Below are 22,229 nucleotides of genomic sequence, written 5' to 3' on the forward strand. Positions count from 1 at the left end.
TAAACTGCAAAATTATATGTATACCAAAGAATTGTTCTAAAATTAATTTATAATTTATTATCAGTGTTTGATTTGTATACTTATATACCTGGGATCATGTAAAAATTTCTGGGCAAAAAAGGGTCATTAGTGGAAAAAGTTTAAGAAATCTTCATCTAAAGGACCTTTTCTACCCTACCACATCCTCTTCCCTGATTCTGTAATAGCAGCACAACTACTGGTTCTCATTTGATGATAAAGGAGGATTTCGATGTAGTGTGAGACATTTATTTTCACACATGGCCAATGCAGGGATTTGTCTGTGTGTGTGTGTGTGTCCAATTATACATATTTGATACAAAAGCTTTGGTTTTTCTTGTTTTCTTTCAGTCTGAGGAGAGAACTGGAAGTGGGAGGCTAGCAATAGGTTACCAAAATGGGAAAATACACAAATGGGGTTATTTTTTAAAGTTTTGAAAACTAGAGAGATCAGTAGGAAACAGACAAGCAGGAATGTTCTGAAAATAGTATGCTAAATTTATTGCATACTTAAAGGAAGAATCAAGATTTAGGTGGCACATATGGCTTCATGTGCCATATTTTTTTTTCCTATTCTGCTTTGTATATGGAAATGTCCTTTTTATTTGATGTTTGTTAAGCGTAGCATAAAAATTATTAAAAACTCAACAATTAAAAAAGACAAAACAATTAAAGACACAGTTTGCTCCATGAGGATGAGGCAGTGTCCAGGAGTTGATGAGGTTTAATCCTGGAAGAACCTGGCCACAAAATATAAGGGCCACTCATTTTCTGGTATCCTCTAGGTCATCGAGCCAGAACTCTGTTTTCATTGGGGATGGGGGAGGGAGGGAGGAAAGGAATTTTTTAATGCTCAGGTTTGGCTCATGTTTAACTTTTTCTCAAAGCTGGAATAGAAAGGCATTCAATGAACAATATCAATTAAGTTTTCCACAGCTGTTTGTTCCCTCTTCACAAAAGAAATGCCTAACACATATATGACACACAACACTACCTTGACAGGAAATCTTAAAACAGGATATATAACTCTGTGTGCATGTGTGTGTGTGTGTGTGTGTGTGTGTGTGTGTGTGTGTGTATGTGTTTATCATATAACTCTTGTTATACTCTTGTGAGGAGAGGAAACTTAAGACTATCAAAATATTAATCATTTTGTAGGACTGCTAAGTGGGCATTTCACAATTTACTTTAGCTCTGCACTATCCAAAGAACTTTCTCCAGCTCCAAGTCTTCAGGCAGGCTAGGCCAAGCCATGAATTGGATTCATCCTCTGGCTGGTGGTCATCTTTCAAACAAAGCATTGTAGCAGCTGCAAGAGGATTTATCCCGCTTGGGACCTCTTGTATTCACAAGGTTGCTTCTAAAGATGGACAAAACCATCTCAGGATCACTCTTGGGTAACGTACTCAGGAAAGAAGTAAAACAGATTAGGTAATCACTGGTCCAAAACCATGGCTCAGGTTTGTCTAAATATATGTGACATTTAACTGCCACCTAAGAGCAGTTGTTATACCAGGATATGGGAAAGTGTGGCCCTTTCATCCACCATTCACTGAACTTTTGAATATTCTTGACATGATCTGGAGAAAAGACTGGCAGATGGCTGATCAGTGCCTTTTTAAAATCTACTGAACCATTGACTCTTTTTGCTCAGTGGCCAAAGAAGGGAATTGATATATCATATCAAAGCTCAAATCCTTGCAGTGTGGAGTTACATGTGCACCAGGAATCCCCAGTTTCCAGGTGAAATCTAACATGTGGGTCTTGGGATGGGTTCAAAAAGCCATTCCCACACATTCTCCAACACCATTACACTTTTTTCGAATCATACATAATGTGTCACTTTCTAGTTAGTAAGTTTGAAAGGAAATTAATAAAGAAACACTTTTGGGGAGACATAACTCCTGTGTGGATTTTTTTTTTACCTTTCTCTGTTTTTATTAGAGAAAGAAGGAAGGATTAGCAATAGTGATGTCTTGCCCCCAAAAGGGAGCTTCTGAAGCATTCTTTTTTAATACAGGAATTGAAGGAAGTTCAAAAAGAAGCACATACACACAAAAATCAGGACAACTTTGAAAGTAATATGAAATTGTTATATATATTTTTTTAAATCAAAGAGTATAAAATGGAGATTCATGATTTCATATACAATCCTCTTTTTGTGTTCTGTTCTGTGTATGAAAATGTCCTTTTCTGTGTTTAAATTCAGAATAAAAACCAAAATTAAAAAAACAAGAAAGTAAATTAACCTCATACCAGATGGTAATTTCATCAGAATATTCTGTAATGGGAATAAGTGAAATATATACAAGTGTAGCTATGATAAACATGATGATGTGAAAAGTTGAAGAGAAATGCATTTCTTGTAAAATTCATAAAATATCTGAAAATGGACCTCAACCAAATGACAAAGAAAATAAAAAAGAAACAGCAAGCATTTCCCCTCCGCCCAGAAATGTACAAAAATACTGGTAGAGGAAGGCAGAGGAGTCCCACCAGGAAAGCTAGCTTGAGCTCCTACAAAAAGAACAGTAGTTTGAAGAGGGAGGTTACTAGACACCACAAGCTCCAGTAACTGGTGATCTGAAACCAAAGTCTTTTCCTGGCCTCAGCCTGTCAGAACAAAAGCAGGGAATAGAATCATCTCCCTGACAAGGAAAACAGGGAGATAGGTTCTGCCATGAACTTCTTGGAGGACTGGGAGTCACAGAAGGGGAGAGCTCAATTGGTATCTGAGCACCAGTTCTATAAGGAGTGTGTGTTCATCCTTCATTGCCAAAGAAGACCATGCCATCAGAGAAGTAATGACATAACTTGCACTTGACTTTGTTTTGAGTGAGGGAGGGCTATGCACGTCACTATGCACATCACCAGCCTCACTTCTCCTCCAGAGCCATCTGAATCCAGTGACCAGATATTCATCAGGATGACTAGAGATGACCCAGGATGAGGTAATTGGGGTTAAGTGACTTGCCCAAGGTCACTCAAGTGTCTGAGGTGAGATTTGAACTCAGGTCCTCCTAACTCCTGTACTAGTGCTTTATCCACTGCACCACCTAGCTACCCAACTATAAGGAGGTGTAAGAAAGGATCACAATGATTTCAAACATTGCACTGAGGCTTACTCCAATCAAAACAAGAAAGGAAACCAGCTTCCTATAGGGAATCAAGTCAAAAGAGGAAAATACAGATAAGCCAAAACCAAAATATGAAGAGGACCACTAGAGGACTAAGATACGACTGACTGATACAGAGGATGGGGTTCTAATACCAACCACACTATCCATATCAGCAATGGCAGCAGTATCAAGTCTATAGAGGAGACATAATGGACCAGGACTACTGAACCCATGAGAATGCTGGTGGGAAATGGCCCAATCACAAAAATTCAATCCATGAAATGAAGCTAAAAATATGATTAAGTAAGCAGTTGGTCAACATGCATTAAGCACCTTATGTGTGCCATGTACTATGCTAAACACTGGAACGACAAAGAACTATAGTGTTACTACATGTTAAGCTGAAGAGGGTTCAAGGTGTCCAAAAGGCAGTTGGAGATGTGAGACAGGAAGCTCTGGCTGTTTAGGATTTCTAAGGAAATCATCATATTATCTGCAAAAAGTTATAATTTTTTTCCTCTTTGCCTATTACTTTTGCCTTGATTTATCTTTCATTCCTTACTGCTACTTCTAGTTTTTCTACCACTACGTTAACATAGTAGAAGTGATTATCAGCATCTGTGCTTTAACCTTGATCTTGCTGGAAAGACCTTTAACCTTCATCTAACATAAAATATTAGTTCTTAGACTTAGATATATATTATTTACTAAAATGAGGAAAAGTCCATTTATTCCTATGCTTTCTATAACTTTTAATAGAATTGGGTGCAAGATTTTATCCATAGTCATATCTATTCATATAATTAAAATGGCTTTAATTTTTTATGTTACAATGATGTGTTGTATATTTATATTTTTCCTTATTTTGAACCAATATTTTTGGTTTTGTTCAGTCATTTCAGTCATGTCCAACTCTTTGTGACACCATTTGGGATAAAGACACTGTAGTGGTTTGCCATTTCCTTCTCCCTATCACTTTACAAATGAGGAAACTGGAGCACACAGGGGTTAAGTGACTTGCCCAGGGTCACAGAGTTAGTGTCTGAGGTTGGACTTGAACTCGAGAAAATGAGTCTTCTTGACTCTGGAAGCAGTGCTCTTTCCACTGCACTACCTAACTGCCTGATATAAACCTACTTTGGTCATAATGTAAAATATTGTTAATGTTGTAGCTTGCATGCTAATACTTTACTTTTTTTTCATCAATATTCATTAGAGATCTTATTGCTTTCTAGGTATCAAAACCAGATTTGAATCATAGAGATTTGAACAATGATTCCTATTCTCATTGTTGGAAATAGTCTACATGATATTGGAATTCATTGAGATAGAATTTATGTGTAAATCCACCTGATTCTAGAGTTATTTCTTACCCTTTAGGAGTCCATTTGTGGCTTGTTAAATTTATTTTTCTGATATTGGGTTATGTAAATAATCTATTTCTTCTTTAATTAGTCTGGGCATTACCATTTTTGTAAGTAATCCTCTGGTTTCTCAAAATTGTCAGTTTTGTTAGCATATAACTGAGCAATATAATTGCTGGTAATTTTATTTCCTCTCCATATTACTCTGAGTTCTCTCTTTTTCATTTTTGATACAGTTTGGTTTCCCTTACTCTTTTTTAAAAGTTAGGTTTCCTAACTCTTTACATATTAGTTACCTTTTTAAAAAAATAGCTTCAGACTTTACTCATCAATTACATATCTTTTACTTTCATTTTTATTCATCTCTAGTATGTTTTTTCATTGAAGACTTTTTGTTTCTCATGTGGGTTTTGGTTGCATGCCAGTTTTTATTATGGACTCATTTTCCAATATCATGTAGACTATTTCCAACAATGAGTTTTGCCAGAAAGATTATATTTGATTGTAAGATTTTAACTTTTGCCTTTGGAATATTGTATTCCATACTTCCCTCTTTCTTGAGTGCTAGCTGCCTAATCTTATATGATCTTTATCCTGGTTTTTTGATACTTGAACTCTATCTCTCTGCAGTAATTTTTCTTTCCTTGATTCATTAGCTCTAGATTTTGGTTACGCTGTTCCTGAGAGCTTTCATCTTGGGGTTTCTTTCAGGAGCTCCTTGGTGGATTATTTCCACTTTCAGTTCTATTTCAAAGAGTTCTTGACAGTTTCATTCATAATTTCTTGAAATATGGTATCCAGACATTTTGGGAGTTCAGGATTTTCAGAAAGATAATTCTTAGATTATCTCTTGAAGTTTTCCAGGTCAATTGTTTTTGATATATTTCTTAAGTTTTTTTTCCTTCTCTTTTGATTTTGTTTTAATATTGTGCGTGTGGGTGTGTGTCTTAATGAGTTACTATTTTCTGTTTGGCCTGTTTTACTTTTTATGATGCTTTGTTCTTTGGTGAGGTTTCCCATCAGCTGTTCTAAGGTATCAATTTTCCCTGTCATTCCTTTGTGTCTCATTTTGTATTTCATTTTATTTCTTCCAGGTACTCCTGGAATCCTTGTGGCTCGGGCATGTTTTCCTCTGAGGCTTTATCTGGTCTTGTGGGATCATTATTCTCCTCAAGGGATCTCTCAAACCAAGATATTTCTCCATGGAATTTGGAGTTCTCCTTAGGATGCTTATCTAATTGTAACTGAATGTGGCTGATTAAATCTGTAGAGACAAACTGAGTAGGAAAGAAATGTTGGTGGCATCTGTTAGCCAGACGACTGCATGCCAAGGTGACACTCATACCTACTACTGATATATTAGTGACACTTTCTTCAGTGTACCTTCTCACAATTTGATAAGTAGGAAAGGAAGTTTTCAGACCCCAATGTTCTTTTCATTGTAGGCAGAATGTTTCCTTGTTCACAGTGACTGGTAATCACCCTCCTCTAGGGGAGCATAGAGTCTCAGTAGATAATACAGAATTGCCCTATGTGCATGACAACTCTCAGCTATGTCCTGTTGCAGGGCTGAATAATATGGGCTATGCAGTGTCTCTGTTACATTGTATCTCAGTTTCTGAGCCAGAAGTCAACTGTAACCTGATCACATATTCTGATCCTCTCTTTCATGACTCTACCCTCTCCCATAGGATCAGACAAAGTAATGTACAAGAATGGGACATTAACCAATTACTTTCCTGCTCAGCGGAGCTATAGCTCTTGCTTCTCTAAAAATGCTGTGGGCTGCCATGATATGTCCACAACATGTCAATCCAATTCAGTCAACTCAATTCAATTCTATTCAGGGCAATCCAGTACCTACTTATAGAACTCCTGATACATAGCAACTGTGCTAAGCTCTGGTGCTGACAGTGCCAAAGAAGGGGATCATAGGATCAGATATTTAGAACTGAAAAGGACCTTAGAGGCCATCTAGCCCAACTCCTTCATTTTACAGATGAGGAACTGATTTAGTGCTACCAACCCAGGACAAGAGCTATTGTCTAAAAGAATTGCAAAAAGAGTCAAACAAAAAAACTGTGAAAACATTTTTTCTTCACAAAAAAAGCTTTTGTCTACTTATTCATTTATAGATGCTTATTTTAAATAATATATTTTGTATATATTTGTAAAGTATACAGTTTATTAGGATCAGTGCTCTCTTCTCTATGACAACCCACATTATTTATAATGTTATGATTACATTTTTGACAGTGTGGCAGTGCTGACTTTAGAATCTAAACAAATAAGAATTTTAAAGATGGAAATGGTCAAAAGAAGTAACAAGTGGGATAGCATCTTCACAGTCTATTTCAAGACCTTATCACCTTGCCAAATTAGTCTCATAGGTCTTTGTCACTCTCTCCTATTTATGCTATGCTGAATGACCATGTTCATTGTTAATGCCCTTAAAAAAAAGTTTTTAACTGTCACTTTATAACATAAATTTAGCATTGGAAGGGATTTCAGATGCCACGTAATCCAACTTCTTCATTTCAAGGGAAAGAAATTGAGATCCAGATATAAGTTAGTTGCATTTCTAAAAATCTTGGGAAGTGGTGTTTGAACCCAGGTCCTATGACTTCTGAGCTGTCTCTACACATTATACTGCTAGCTAATTAATTGATTGACAGACTGCTTTTTTTGATGTTTCACATTTAATGTAGGTTGCTAAAGTACCTGCAGCACACCTATTTTTATCTGGCATACCCAGAAAGTACATACCCAATGTGCACTATCATCACAGAGGAGAGTCAACACAAAGCAGATATCAATAATTTTGTTGGGAGTGGTGGGATCAGAAAAGTCTTCATGTGGTGTTGAGGAGGTGCCCCTCAGCAAAGCCTTGAAGGAAAAGAAAAAGTAGGAAAGGAAATAAGTCCAAATAGGTGGGCTAAAGTCACACTGTGAAGAGCTTAAAAGAGTTGGTACTTAATCCTAGAGGACTCTGAAGATTCTTGAATGGTAGACAGTCACAATTACACTTATACTTTAGGAAGATTAATTTGTCAAGTGCGTGGAGGATGGAATAGGGAAATACTGGAAGAAAGAAGACCATTTAGGAAGCTATTGCAATAATACAAGGGAGAGGATATGAGGAGTTGAACTAAGGTGGTGGCCACAGGAGTGGAGAAGAGTTAGTGGAGGTAGAATTAACAAGACTGAAGTAAGAGTTGTGGATGATGCAAGTGTCCTAGACAGAAACAGAAGTTAGGAGGATGTGTAGTGTCAGATATTTTAAATTTGAGATGCTTATGGGTTATTTAGGTAAAGATATTCCACAGGAAATTGGAGAGATGAGGGCTGCCTATGTAGATGGAAGAGAAATCTTCACTGAAATGATCATTGAACTAAAGGAAGTTGATGAGATCACTGAGAGAAGAAAGAAAAATGGAGGAGGATTGAGCATGTGGCCTTGGGGATATCCATAGTTAGGAGGTAGGACAGAGATAATAACCCATCAAAGGAGACAAAGCAGGGAAAGTGAAACTGGATCTTGTACTGTCAAAAAAAACCTCCAAAAAACTGAGGGGATGGAGACAGCATGAGAGAGGAGAAAGATAAGATATGAGAAGGACCAGGCATACTAACTGACACAAAATTTTTATAATTTTACTTTGAAATAACAATTTTCACTCTATTTCTTTACTTTGCCTTATCAATTTAAAAGACGCACTATAAAACAGTCACGCTTGATCCTTCTAGGTATTTTAAAATTCTAGTCCTTATTGTTAATAATAATCCTTAGTGTTAATGTTGCCAAAAGCTGAAGAGATATAAGGAATGAAGACTGAGAAAACACCATTGAATTTACCAAGTAAGGTGATTATTAAGGGAGAGCAGTTACAGTCTAATTGCAGAATCAGAAGCCAAACTGAGAAATTAGTGGGAGGTGAGGCAATTAGTATCAATGACTTTCTTTCTAGAAGTTTGATTATGAAAGGGAGGAAACACAAATTTGAACATGTTTGTAGGTAGTAAGGAGAAAGGCAAAACCTTTCATTGTTTCACCACTGCCAAGAGAACAAAGTTCAGTCTTTATAATCTGACATTGAAAGCCCTTGACATACTGGCCCAATTGCACCTCACTGCTCACTTCCCTTAGTTCCTGCCAATCTCATCTAATACCTTAGTTCTTGCCAATCTCATCTACTCACTATGCTCCTAATATACTTTTTGTCTCTTTAGGAGGCAGCTAGGTGGTTCAGTGCTGGGTCTGGAGGTGACCCTCGGCAAGTCATTTAATTTCTGTTTCCTTTAATCCGGTGGAGAAATGAATGGCAGAAAACTCCATGTCTTTGCCAAGAAACTCCACAGGCAGTATGGGCATGCCATAGTTCACTAGGACACGGAGTCAGACCCAACCACATAACAACAGTTGTCTCTTTACCTTTCTTCATATCATTCTTTCCATTTGAAAAGCTCTCCCCTGTTCTCTCTATTTTGAATACTATCAGTGCTTAAAGATCCAGCTACAGAACCATCACTTCAGGGAAAGTTTATTTGCCCTCTTCAGTCCACAGGTTCTCTCCCCTTCTTTTGAACCTTGGTTCATTGTTTAAAAGTGTTAGATTTAGAGTGGTCTAAAATTGAATCCAAGACCCCAAACTGAATACCTATGTGATTAGATTTTTTTTTATTCGTAGAATGAGGTGCTGGTGTACCTCATAGGTACTTCCAGATCCAAATCTTTGATCTTCATCTTTCTCTTTCATTTAGCACTTTTAATGTTACCTCGGTTTTTTATTTATCTTTTTTATGTTTTATGTCCTGTCTGCCAAACTTGACTGTAACCTCCTTGAAGGCAGGGGCTGGGTCTTACACTTCTTTGAACACTCAGCAGAACCTAGAATAGAGCACATTGTAGGCAGAGTATATATTTATTGATTGGTCTTTGGAGATTTATTTACTGTATAATTTTGAGTCAGTTAGAACACTTGTAACAGGATCATGGCATCATAGATTCAGAGCTAAAAGGGACCTTAAGAAGCAGTTAGTATTAACTCCCTCATATTTGTAGAGATGGTTTTGCACAATGGATACAAGTTATAAGACTCTTGAAAGTAAAGGTAATGGCAGTCCATTGGAAAGAGAGCTAGACTTGGTAGCCGGGAAATATGTTTGTTAATCCTACCTCCAATATTTACAAGTTGAATGACCTTGGGCAAAACATATCCCCTCCATCTTTGCCTCATTTTCCTCATCTGTAAAACGAAGACTAAAATGCCTACTGAATCTTCCTCCAAGGATTGTTGTGAGAACCAAATGAGATAATGTAAGTAAGCATTGAAGCAATTTATAAGGATCAGCTATTATTAAAGTAGAAATATGGCCTGGAGCTGCGACTGTAATATCTAGGTAGCAGTGAGAAAGCGATTGGATTTAGAGCCAGAAAGACCTTGGTTCAAATCCTACCTCAGACACAATAGCTATGTGAACCTGGGAAAATCACTGTCTGCCTAGGCTCCCTTCCAGTTCTTAATCTATTATTCTGTGAACTCCCAGGTAAGGAAATTCCCTCCACCCATACAGTTGGCACCTTCTTTGCAAGTCTTGAGGAGTTGCCAGAAGCACTGAGAAATTAAATGACTTGCCCAGGATTATATTCTATGTCAGAGGCAGGACTTAAATACAGTTCTTCTTGGCGTTAAGGCCAGTGTTCTATATCCCTAAGTCATACTATCGCTACTAAGGTAGCCACAAATAGATATGACAAAAAGGCACTGAAATAAGTTCAGAGACAAAAACCTTAACTCTAGGTTAATTTGGAACTCTTTAGTACTATGCTTTTATGGGGGGGAGAGGGGGCCGGAATGAAGGAAGAGGGTGGTCCAGACATATATTATAGAAACTCCTTGTATGAACTCATCTGTAAATACTCTTAGAAAATAGTGTGGGACAATGAGAAATTAAATGATTTCTCCAAGGTAACACAGTTAATAAGAATTGAAATAGGATTTGCCCAGTTCTATCCATTACATCTAAACTACCTCTCAGTAACTGTTGTTTTCATTTGCAACCAAACTTTTCTTGAGTCATAAGAACAATTCATACAACTTAGCTCAATGGAGATAGACGTTTAGTTCTATGAGGTCAGGAATATTTTCATAATAAAAATGTATTTGCCTACTTATGTTTCTGAAACTGAGGATAGTATTATTACTAAGGGTATATTTAAGGATCTCAGACATGAATATGGCTAATACTTAGGCCTTAAGTATTAAATATATGCTTTTAGAGTCTATTTTCCCCCAAAATTTGGAACAATAGGCTCGTTCAGCATATGCTTTTTCTGTCATAAAAGGGACATAACTAATTACCACCCACCTCAAAGTTTTTGAAGCACAATTTAAATGTGAACTGTTACCAATAGTAATACCAACAATAGTAATATCAGGCATGGACATGAAATTTGAGATCTTTAGGGAATAATACCTTGACCATGAGGGACTTAGTGCAGTTTTCAAAGTTACAAATTTTCTTTATGACATTGTTCCTGGCTCAGTGTTCGCATAAATGTCATGATTTCAGTAAAAGTCCATTATTTATAGCCAAAGGAAGTGAGTGCTTTCTTAGGAGACAAATGCAAAGGACAGTTTCACTGGAGGGAAGAAAGTCATGGTAAAGGAAATGAAAACTTCAGATGGTTTTACTCTGGTCTAGAAGAAGCAGCTCTGGGAGATCTGGTTCTAGTTCTAGAAGATGCCCATTTAATGCAGTACAAAGTCCTTCCTTTACCCCCACATACCCTTCTCTGCCCTGCATGAATGAATATTAATGAATACTGAATTCCAAGGACCTTTTCATGTAGTGGACTCGATATTCAAACATTGGTTCATCAAAATCTTTTCATTCACTTTTCCTCTTCTCTCTGTTAGACTTTGATTATATCATCATTTACTGCAATTACTTTCAGTAAATGGGCAGAGGAAAATAAAACTTGAAATTTAAACATCAAATTGTTAGAAACAGTCAAAAAAATTTGGTGAACTTAAGATAAAATGGGTAATTCAAGTTTGGTTAGAAATATCATTTGATTCCTAATTTCCATGACAATCCCATAACAGCAATTGTCTCTCTCTGCCGGTCATTTTATCTTCAAATTATTTAATTTTCCTTTTATCTATAAATTGACAACCACCAACCTTTTCTTATCCCCAATTACCTCCTTCAAAATTTACTCACCATATTCACCTAACTCTGTTCCTCTACGATCATTCACTAATTTAACAAATATTTATTGAGTATCTATTATGTATAGAATACATTAGGGGAAACAAAGAATAAGACCTGGTTATTTGGAGCTCATATTTTGATTTTTAGTGACATTTTCCTCCATATAGGCTACTAGCATTGATCTGCTTTTTGAACATTACTTTAAAGCTTGCTATAGAGTTCACACTGTTGTCCCAAGGAAACATTTCTTATATGATTTTAGCAGTCCTGACTAACTTGGTCTGAACCCTGAAAATGTAGACCTATGTTGGCACTAACAGTAAGATGTTTATGGGAGCAAAGGAAGGAAGAGAACTCTGGATCTATTTGTGATTATCTAGAAATAAATTGTGGTTCACACTCTTAAATGACTCTTAAAATGAAAGAAAGCATCTAGTTGATGCACTGGATGGAATACTAGACTTAAGACCCAAGTTTAATTTGTTCAGATTCATTTCTGGTGATGGTTGTAAATAAATAATCCAGAAATGGTGAACTTCTCATTAACTTTCTGTTGACTGATACCATGGCCATTGCTATACATTTTATGAAATAGGCATTTCCTAAATTGATTCAGAAATAATGTATCTGCTATGTATATTCAGTATTAAAAAAAAGAGGGTCACTCATTTTGTTGTAGGTTGATGTTAAGTCAAACACTTGTATAGTCAAACTGCATGATGACAAAAAAAGAAATTAATGTGTCCTTTGAAATTTTGTAAAGTATGTAAAGGATATGAAAGTACTATGCAGGCTAAAAATACGGATATATTTTGGTGTTTTATTTTATTACTAAAGAGCTAAGCTCCCCAGATGGTCATCTGCCAGAACTGCATGGGTTACAATCAAAGAAAATTACACAAATATTTTCCCTTTATCCATTTTCTTATCACTCATAGCCATATAGTAAGCCATGTCACTAATTCAATTAACTGCATCTATATACACTGCTTACAAGAGATGACTCTGGCAAGGCTGCTGATAATCAACTAGGACCGTTCTTTAAAAAAAAAATTGATGTGTAATGAATAGTTCATTTTAAAGGAAAATAACTAATAATGAGAAGCATTTAAGGAAGGAATTTTTAAAGAAAAAAATAGATTGTATTTTTTTTCTTTTCTAGGGTTTCATTTTTTTTTTCTTTTCAAGAGGTTATAGTTAGCCAAACTCAAGGAAAATCAAAACAAATTCCTTGGAAAGTGTATATTACAAATTTATCTTGGTTAAAAGATAAAACTCAAAAGAATAAGTAAAATGTTAAATGTGTAATTATTCCATCATTTAACAGAACCAATGCCTTTTTCATTGAATTGGCTTTACTGGAGTAAAATTCCATGTTTGTCACCAATACTTTATTGTAAGCGGTAACTTGCACACTTAAGAACTGAACAACAAAAAATAATGTTCTGTATTTAGCCTCTGCACAGGCTACTTGACTATACACAAGGCATAGTGATCATAAAACAATCTAACCTTCATAATAACTTGTGCACTAAACGACACCTATCAGACAACATGTGAACATTACAGTGAAATGACCTCACAAGTCCAGTGAAAATTCAGCATAATACAAAACTTGTTGATCTCCTGCAAATGACATCTTTAAAACAATTCAGTAGTAACTTAAGTAGAGTCTGAAGCAGAAATTTGTTGTGTAGTTATAAGTCTTTTAAGTGAAGCAACTTCTGCAGATAAATTTGCTATCCCTTGTTTTAAATACAAGTTCTCTGAGTCAGAAACATTGTAGACATTGTCTTTAATTTCAATAACTCCAGTTTTGCAACTATTCTGAATTTTGCCACTGAATTCTTTTGGGTGCCAATGTTCTGGTTTTAGTGACCAATCTTGGATGTTAGTCACTTGCACGGAGAAAGGAGTAAGGGAAGAATGTATCAAATTTTGTGTATCATGCTTTTCAAGTTCAAAATGTCTCTTTGATGACATATCAATAGGTGAGGAGAGTTTCTGTGTGGCATCAAATTCATTATCTAATGTTTCCACTTTTATCTGCATGGCTTTGGCTTTAATCCGAAGCTTATGTGGTAGTGCAGAATTCACTTCTGGAACTTTGACAACTGTTGCATGTATGCTTTTAAGTTCAACCGGGGAATGAATTGGGCCTTTTGGAACTTGCTGTTCATCTTCTCCATCGGATGACTTGCCTACCACACCGTCATCGGTTTCGGATGTTCTTGGTGAATTACTGGAGGATCGATTGACTTGCAGGAGAGGAGGTGAGTGAGAATAACCAGAAAAGCTATTTCCTATGTAGTTTTGATAAATGGATGCTGTGTAAGAACCTCTATCATCTCTCGACTCTCTTGAGTAGCTCTCTAATTCCATGGGTTCCTGTTTTATGTCTTGGAACTTATTCTGAGGACTTCTGCAATTGTTCTGAATGGGACTCTCCTGAGAATGCTCCACTGATGACACTTCTGAGACATCAGACAAAGAGCTTTGAGGAGAGTGTTTAATGACAGAAATGCAACTACTTCCCACTATAGAAGTTTCATGTTCATCCACAAATGAGCTAACATTTGATTTGGTTGCTTGATAGTCTTGGAAATACACAGCTGTAGAATTGCTGAGTTTCTGTATCTCCTGAGCATATACTGTAGAACTAATTAAACCAAATTTTAATTTTAGTGAGAGCAGTTCTGCTTTTAAAGAAGCATTCTCTTCTCCCAATGCAATTAATTTGTTTTCTAAAACCAGGTCATTCAGCCGACGTTTCTCACGAGATCTTTTGGCAGCTTCATTATTCTTTCGCCTTTTTTCCCAATACATAGCATCTTTCTTTTCATCTGGAATGAATTCCCGTTTTCTCCGGCAAGCTGAAGATTTGTTTTTTCCACCAACTCCTTCGTTAAGTAATAGATCTTCATTTGTATTCAAGTCTTCGGATACTTCAGTCAGAGCAGAGTTAAGTACTATCAATTTGTCCACATTTCTACTTGTATCAACAAGTGCCTGCTCCTTTTTAATGGTCTGCATCTTTCTTAGCTGCATGAGAAATAACTTTAACTAAATCCTTTTCTTTTAATTTTGTGTTGCAGGGCAAATTATATCTCCAGTATTTCTCAAACCACAATTCTTTAAAAATTGCAAATCCATCAGCATTCCTCTTTTTGTTTCATATTGCAAAAGGTAAGAACACATATGCTCTTCTTGCTAAATATAGCTGACGTCTTCTAAGTGATCTGTAATAAATAAATTAAAAAAAAATACCTTTAGTTTTTCAGTTACATATCTCTGGTTTTTGTTTTTGATAAACTGCCACATTCATGTGATGCTATTTTAAAATCATTTTAGATATTCATACTACTTACTATAGATATTATTTAAAAAAATAACTATGGCAGAAATTCATTTGACTTCAAGAAAGGGCAAATAATTGAAACTACATCTTGGTATGAGAATTCCTTTAGCCATCTTAAGAGTATAACAATTCAAACTTTCTCTTACTTAGTAGTTAAGACACCTAATCCAATAACCTGTCTATTACTTAGATTAAATCCTATGAATTACTTGAGACACAAAAAGCAGTGATTTGCCCAGGGTCAACTAGCTAGTAAAAGTCTAAAGGGAAATCTGAACCCAGTTTTCTTTCACTCTAAATTAAGCACTATAATCCTCTTATGCAATTTCAAAAGACCTGGCTCCAATTTTTCAAAACAAAATATATAAACTGAAATTTGCATTCCTGAAACAATTAAAATAAGATTCATATAAAAATGAATTCAAAAACCTGACCACAACGTGCACATAAACCTTTTCATAATCTCAATGAATGAAGAGTTGGCCTAGTAACTTAGCTTGTTCCAACAGGTGACTAATCTCATTCAGTAGCAAAGGAAAAGTAGTCTGTTTTTCAAAATATAGGCATCTCTTTTGAAAGCATCTGTGTTACGCAATTAGAAATATATTTCTAATTCCCTCAAAATTAATTAAGCAGATTTTCACTTAGAAATGGGATAAGCTTTTTTGAAAGTTCTAAATATTGCTATCATAATGGGTTACATTTTCATAGTAGCTTTGTACAAAAATAAATTCTTTCCGTTCATAATTTAACATGAAATGTATAAGAATAATTCAATGCTAGAATTTTATTCTAAGCAGTAAAAAAATTTCAATCAAGGACAGAAGACAAAATTCAAGCACAGAACAAAAAGAATTAAAAATAGTGTCATTTTATCACTTCACCTCTCTGAGCTTCTAGAATTTCAATTGATAAGTATGGATTTGATGATCCCCAAAGTCCTTTTCATTTACAAAATATTCTATCCTACTAATGAAATATTTAGGATTTGAATTTGGCTTTGGCTTAACAACTTGCTTAATATCAGACACTGAATCCAAATAAATATTTTGTTCCCTTAAGAAAATCTTGCTTTTTTCCCTCTAGACTAGGCATTTCCTAGATATTCTTCTCAATGCCTAATTGTATATTCATATTTTTGTAAGGATTATTTAATAAGGCAGCTGCTCAAACATGACCACTTAGCAGTCAGTGACACCTGATCCTGTTTACATAAAAACCAGTCTTTAGTATTTGTCACCATTTATTATGCATAGTTTTACACTGACTAAAGAAAGTAATTCTAACTTATTTTAACTTTTAACTTATCAGCTGGAAAAATCTGAAAGCACAGCATTCTGTCAGTTTACTTTGTCTTTTACAGGACGTATAGAAAAAGTGACGTAATAATGAGAAAGGCTCATAAAAGTAAGGTTTTAAGCTACGTTCTAGCCCATAAAACCATGCCAATTTCTGTCATAAAAAACCCCACACAGTCAAAAGAATAGCTAATCATTATTCACTGAAAGCCATGATTAATTATTACCATATTATGTCTTTGATAATATAATCTTATGGAAAATGAAGTCAGAAGATTAGCACATAGTAAACCTTAGAAAACTAATTTTTTAAAAGATCTCCTACTTAGGAAAACAATGCTAATTCTCATAGTTTTCTGTTCAGATCTGTTCTTTTCATAATATGAAAAAACATTTTCCCTGTCTAATGAACGACTCTTAACTGTTCAAAGGTTGTGCTATGTTACATGGTTAGGCTAGGTAGGTCTACATTACCCCAATGACATAGCTACTGAGAAAATCAATAACTCAAAATAAAGATAATTACCTCAACTTTTCATTTCTCTTTAGCCATCAAGTATCCTTCAACAGATTAATTTTATTCTCCTGAACTACAATTATGAACACGTGCTGCTTTGTTCAAGTGCTCTATCTCTTATACACAACTCCTTTTTGTTTTACCAGTTTTATGTCTTCTTCCCTCTTTTCATTATCTCTTTCCACTTAATTTTACTTCCCAGTTCTACATCGATGGTATGGAGATCTATTTTGTTTATTTCGATTATTTGTCCTGGTATTTCTATGCTTTCTACATTGTCCAAATGTATTTATGATTTAATTCTTCAACTGACCAGTCCAAAGACAAAGATCCCTTAGGAAAGAGGGAGGCATAGAATGTTGGGAATACAAACCAAGCCTAAAGCCACCTTTCCGTTCTCCTTTTTCTCTTCCTTGTTTTCAACACTATTTCTTCTAAGTTCAAGCACCCTTAACTTGTGGTCAGTAAATTTTTTAAGAAATATTTTGCTAACAGTTTCAATACAATTGGTTTCCTTTTTACTCCTGTGTACTATTTTATTGATTTAAACACACTATTCTAAGAAAGGGTCTATAGGCTTAGCATACAGCCAAAGAGGTCTGTGACACAAAAACAGTTAAGAAACCCTGTTCTCAAGCACAGTTACCTCATCACTTCTGCAACCCATGGAGTGGACTCTGGATAAAATCTTCATTTTCTGATTAATTTTTTCATATTTAAAATGTTTTCTATACAGATTACCAAACTCAATTCAATGTTTATAAAGCACAGTAACACACAATACCAAGACATATTGCCTTTTGTGTGTTGAACAAACATTTCTTAACTTCATATGTCAAAAAAAATTCTACGCTTTTATCACTGTGGTTATGATTCATGCTTTATCAGTTCCATTCGTCTAAGGTGGCCTACATGATTGGGCTAAGTCCCTTGAGTTTAAGACAATCCTCACAAAACTTGCTAGTATCTTCCCAGAAATTGTACTGTGTAGTAGCACAGCCTACAAGAAATCAAGGTTAGCTCTATATTATGCATTTTAATTTTTAAAAATAGTCACTCATAATAATGGTGGTTTTCATATCCCAAAACTATTGGTCCCCATTTTAACATAATTTAAAATCATGTGCATGTTTCTGCATAATATATATTGGTCTCTTCATTTATTCTAATGTGTAACAGACTTCAATTCATCATTTCCCTTCCTAGGACTTGCTTAATGACTGGATTTTTCTTGATTTTTGTCACGCTATGAAGATGCCACTGCACTAGCATTCTCCATATGAATATGAAATTATTTTCATGTATTATACTTATTATAGAGATACATTTTCCAGCAAAGAATGATACTATGAATAATGAAAACACTTTTTTTGAATCTGCATAAATTGCAGTTACTACAACACCATCTATACACTGTTTCATATCAGTTTCATAAAGTTCCTTATTTATGCTTTGGGAACAGTTGATAACAGAGAAAAAAAATCTCATAATAACTTATTTATTTTCACATATCTTCTAAATATTTCTCTTTCCTAGCTATTTACATTTAAAATAATACAGGAAGGTCAAAATTATCTGAACCTATGGATAATGGTGGTCAATATGCCACATTTTAAAAATCCCAATGAAATCAGTTAAAATTTTGAATGTAGAACAGTGGTGGAATTTGACCTCATAACACTTAAATTAGTCTTACATTTACTGAATATTCCATAAAAAGTATTATCAAAAGCTATGAAAACAAGCTTGGAGAACTATGATTAGTAGTATATATTAAATAAAATTTAGATTTACCTAAGTATATCTAAGATCTCGGTGATTCTAAGACAATGCACAAGTTGATCTTTCAACAGATTTCTCCACAGGACAACCCAAAGGATTTACATTCTATCTGATAGCAAATGATCCAGTGTCTTTGGTCAAGACAATTATTTCTCTTTGGTAACAACTGACGATGTCATCAGGAAGAATTAACATGATTGCTGAGACCACATTTCAAACTCAAATATTTTCCCTTATGATTAATTTTACAACTATTTTATCACTTCCTCTCAAAGTATTTTTAAAATAACAGTGAATTCTGTTCTACATTAGTCACTACTTAAATTTTGTTTCTGGTAATTGATATTAATAGCACCAAATACCAACACAATGATGTTGTTAATGATGATACTAAGGACTGCTAACTTCATTTCAAGTTCCCCCCAAAATCCCAATGTCACAAAATCCAAGCCCAGAAAGAGCTTCCTAATGTACGCTCATTTTAGTCATCTTATTTTCCAAACACACCAAGGAAATATCATGATGCACTCAAATTTTACTTCATATTTTCACTTTCCTCTTTTTCTCCTGTTTTCTATAGAATATTTTTTATTTAAATTAAAAAAAATTAAACTTAAAAGCCTTAAATTGTGTAGGCATGAGTTACTTTACACTTCTTTATGGTGTGTTCATCCTTTGTTGCTGAAGAAGACCATGTCATCAGAGAAATAATGACATGACTTGCACTTGACTTTTGTTTTGAGTGAGGGAGGGGTGTGCAGGTCACCAGCCTCACTTCTCCTCCACAGCCATCTGAATCCAGTGACCAGATATTCATCAGGATGACTGGAGGTGACCCAGGATGAGGCAATTGGGGTTAAGTGACTTGCCCAAGGTCACACAGCTAGTGAATGTCAAGTGTCTGAGAGGAGATTTGAACTCAGGTCCTCCTGACCCCTGCACTGGTGCTCTATCCACTGCACCACCTAGCTGTCCCAATACATATTAAGAACATATTATGTGAAAAGCACTGTGGTAAGTGCTAGGTATAGATACAACGAAAGGCAAAGGAAAGTCCCTGCCCTCAAGGAACTCATAATCTATAATGAAGGGAAAAACACAAAAATACTATGTACAAACAAGATATATAAAGTATAAATACAAAATAATCATCAAAAAGAAGGCACTAGAATGAAGGGGGCTCATGAAAGACTTCCTGTGAAAGGTGAGATTTTATCAAGATGTTGAAGAAAGCAGGGAATCCAGGAGGCCAGTGATGAGGATGGAAAACATTCCATGCATGATGCCATCAGTGAAAATGCCTGGAGTTAGGTGATAGAAGTGTCTTGTGTGCAGAACAGTAAAAAGGCTAATGTTGCTGGATTGAAGAGAAAATGGGGGATGTAAGGGGTAAGAAGTCTGGAAAGGTGGGGAGAGCAGGTAAAAAAGGGCTCTGAACACGAAACAGAAGATTTTATATTTGATTCTGGAGATGACAGAGCGCCACTGAAATTTACTGAGTAGGGAGCAGACCTGCATCTTAGGAAAATCACTTTGAGTAAAAGATGGATTGAAGTGGGCAGAGTTATGGTAGATAGACCAACCGGCCAGCTATTTCAGTAGTGGAGGCATAAAGTGAGGAGGGCTTATACTGGAGTGGGGGAAGTGTCAGGAGAAAGGGGAAGATACTAGAGATTTTATGAAGGTAAAATTGACAGGCTTTGTCAACAGACTGGCTGTGATAGTGAAGGGGTTCAGACTCTGGGAACCTCTCAGAAGTTCCCTTTGAAGCTCCCCACCTGGCCTTTCGTATTCAAATTTGTAGCCAGGGCCTCCAGAATCTTCCCACTAAATCTGATCTTTCATATTCAAATCTGCATCCCTAGGCCTAGCCTGGTCTTCCATAGTCCTTTACCTCTGGGTTGCCCAGCTTCCAACCCAAACTCTCCATTGTCTGATATCTCCTGATTGCCTCCAGCTGTTTCCAACCCTTGACCAGTCACCCCAGTCCCATTGAGGGCCTCCTTGGACTTCTTCTCAAGACCCTCCCTAAACCCCTCCTCCCATCACCCTAGACTACCAGACCACCCCCAGATCCTTCCTACAGTCTTTTCTGTATTTAAGTTCCATCTCACCTTCTTGAAGGAGCTTGGGTTCAATCCAGCTCAGACTCTGTCAAGCTGAGATTCTATCTGGCCTGCTTGTGAGTACAAGCCTTACAAATGCTTAGGCTACTTAAGAGTCAGCCCAAGGTGAAGAATCTTTAATAAACTTTATTTTTCTTTGTTTTAAAGAAGCCTTCAGTCGAATTCATTCAAGCAGAGGTGTGTCAGTATTTTGGGGTCCCCAGCACCCTTAAACCTCAACAGTAGGGCAGGAAAGAGTGGAGTTGAGAATGAGGAGGAGATGACACCTAGATTGTAAGCCTGGGTGATTGGGAGAATGGTAGTCCCCTAGATAGTAATAGAGAATGTTGGCAGGGAAGAGAATTTTGGGGGAAAGATAATGAGTTTAGTTGAAGATGTTTATGGGACAACAAGTCTGAGATGCCTCAATCACCATAGGCCTAAGAATCAGGTGAAGACATGAGACTAAAAGTTAATAGAGAGGTTAGGGCTAGATAATTAATTTGAGAATCATTAGCATAATGATTAAAATAATGAATGGGGGAGCTAATGAGATCACTATGTGAAATAATATAGAAGGAGAGGAGAAATAGGTTCATGAAGAGCCTGTAGGACCTCACAGTTAGGTAATTGTAAGAGCAAGCAAAGTAGGACCTTGATTTGTGCTGGAGGCACCTTTTGGAAATGAGGCAGTGGTTCTCAAGGGTTGGGATGCCCTCTGGCTCTAAAAAAGGTATAAATAATCTGAGGGTGAGGTTTTACTTTGGGGCTTAGTTTTTGGAAGAAGCTTTGTGTGCCAGATGAAACTCTGGGAAGCGGCTAAGGAACTCCCGCCCCCACAAAAAACCTAGATGTTGGTGCTTCCCAGCTATGGTCAAACAGTTGGACCTGTCTGTTGATTTGTGATATATGTATTACTTACGTCTGATAGTTTGGAAGGAGTCTGTTGATTTCCTGAACTAAGTGAATGATATAGGTGCTTAATTAAAGGAGATTGTTAACCCCTCAAAAGTTGCCTTTCCTTTAGAAAAGCAGATCAAACAACTCATGATAGCAGGCCTCCCTGTGTATGTGGGGTGCTTACTGTTACAGCAATATGACCTGGATGGAAAGCCAGCAAAACAGACTAAGAAACAGAGTAGTGGCACAAAAACCTATAGAGAGTATCAAGAAGAACGTGACCAATAATGTCAGAGAAGTCAAGAAGAAGGAGGACTGAAAAAAGGCCATGGGATGTGATATTTCAGGTCATACTTAGGAGAGAATAATAAGGCCTGAAGTCAGACTGCAGAGACTTAAGAAGAGAGTGAGAGAATGAGAAGAGGAACCTACTACCAATGCTGTCCTTCAAGGAGTTTAGTAGCCAAAGGGAGGACCTAGGAATAGGATGATAGCTTCTAAGTATAGTTGGATCTAGTGTTTTTTAAGGGTGGAGGAGACATGAGCATGT

General features: G+C 36.1%; 1 protein-coding gene across 2 annotated transcripts in view; it reads right to left on the reverse strand.

Moving 5' to 3' along the window:
* Nucleotides 1–2,097: 2,097 nt before the first annotated feature.
* NFIL3 (nuclear factor, interleukin 3 regulated) overlaps nucleotides 2,098–22,229 on the reverse strand; it is a 30,322-nt gene continuing 10,190 nt past the window's right edge. For both annotated transcript variants that reach the window (XM_072611804.1, XM_072611794.1), the window contains exon 2: nucleotides 2,098–14,958. In XM_072611804.1, coding sequence (XP_072467905.1) covers nucleotides 13,382–14,767 — 1,386 coding nt within the window. In that variant the 5' untranslated portion in view covers nucleotides 14,768–14,958 and the 3' untranslated portion in view covers nucleotides 2,098–13,381. The remainder of the gene's footprint in view (nucleotides 14,959–22,229) is intronic.

This window comes from Notamacropus eugenii, chromosome 1 (genome assembly GCF_028372415.1).
Source record: "Notamacropus eugenii isolate mMacEug1 chromosome 1, mMacEug1.pri_v2, whole genome shotgun sequence".
Lineage (NCBI taxonomy): Eukaryota > Metazoa > Chordata > Mammalia > Diprotodontia > Macropodidae > Notamacropus > Notamacropus eugenii.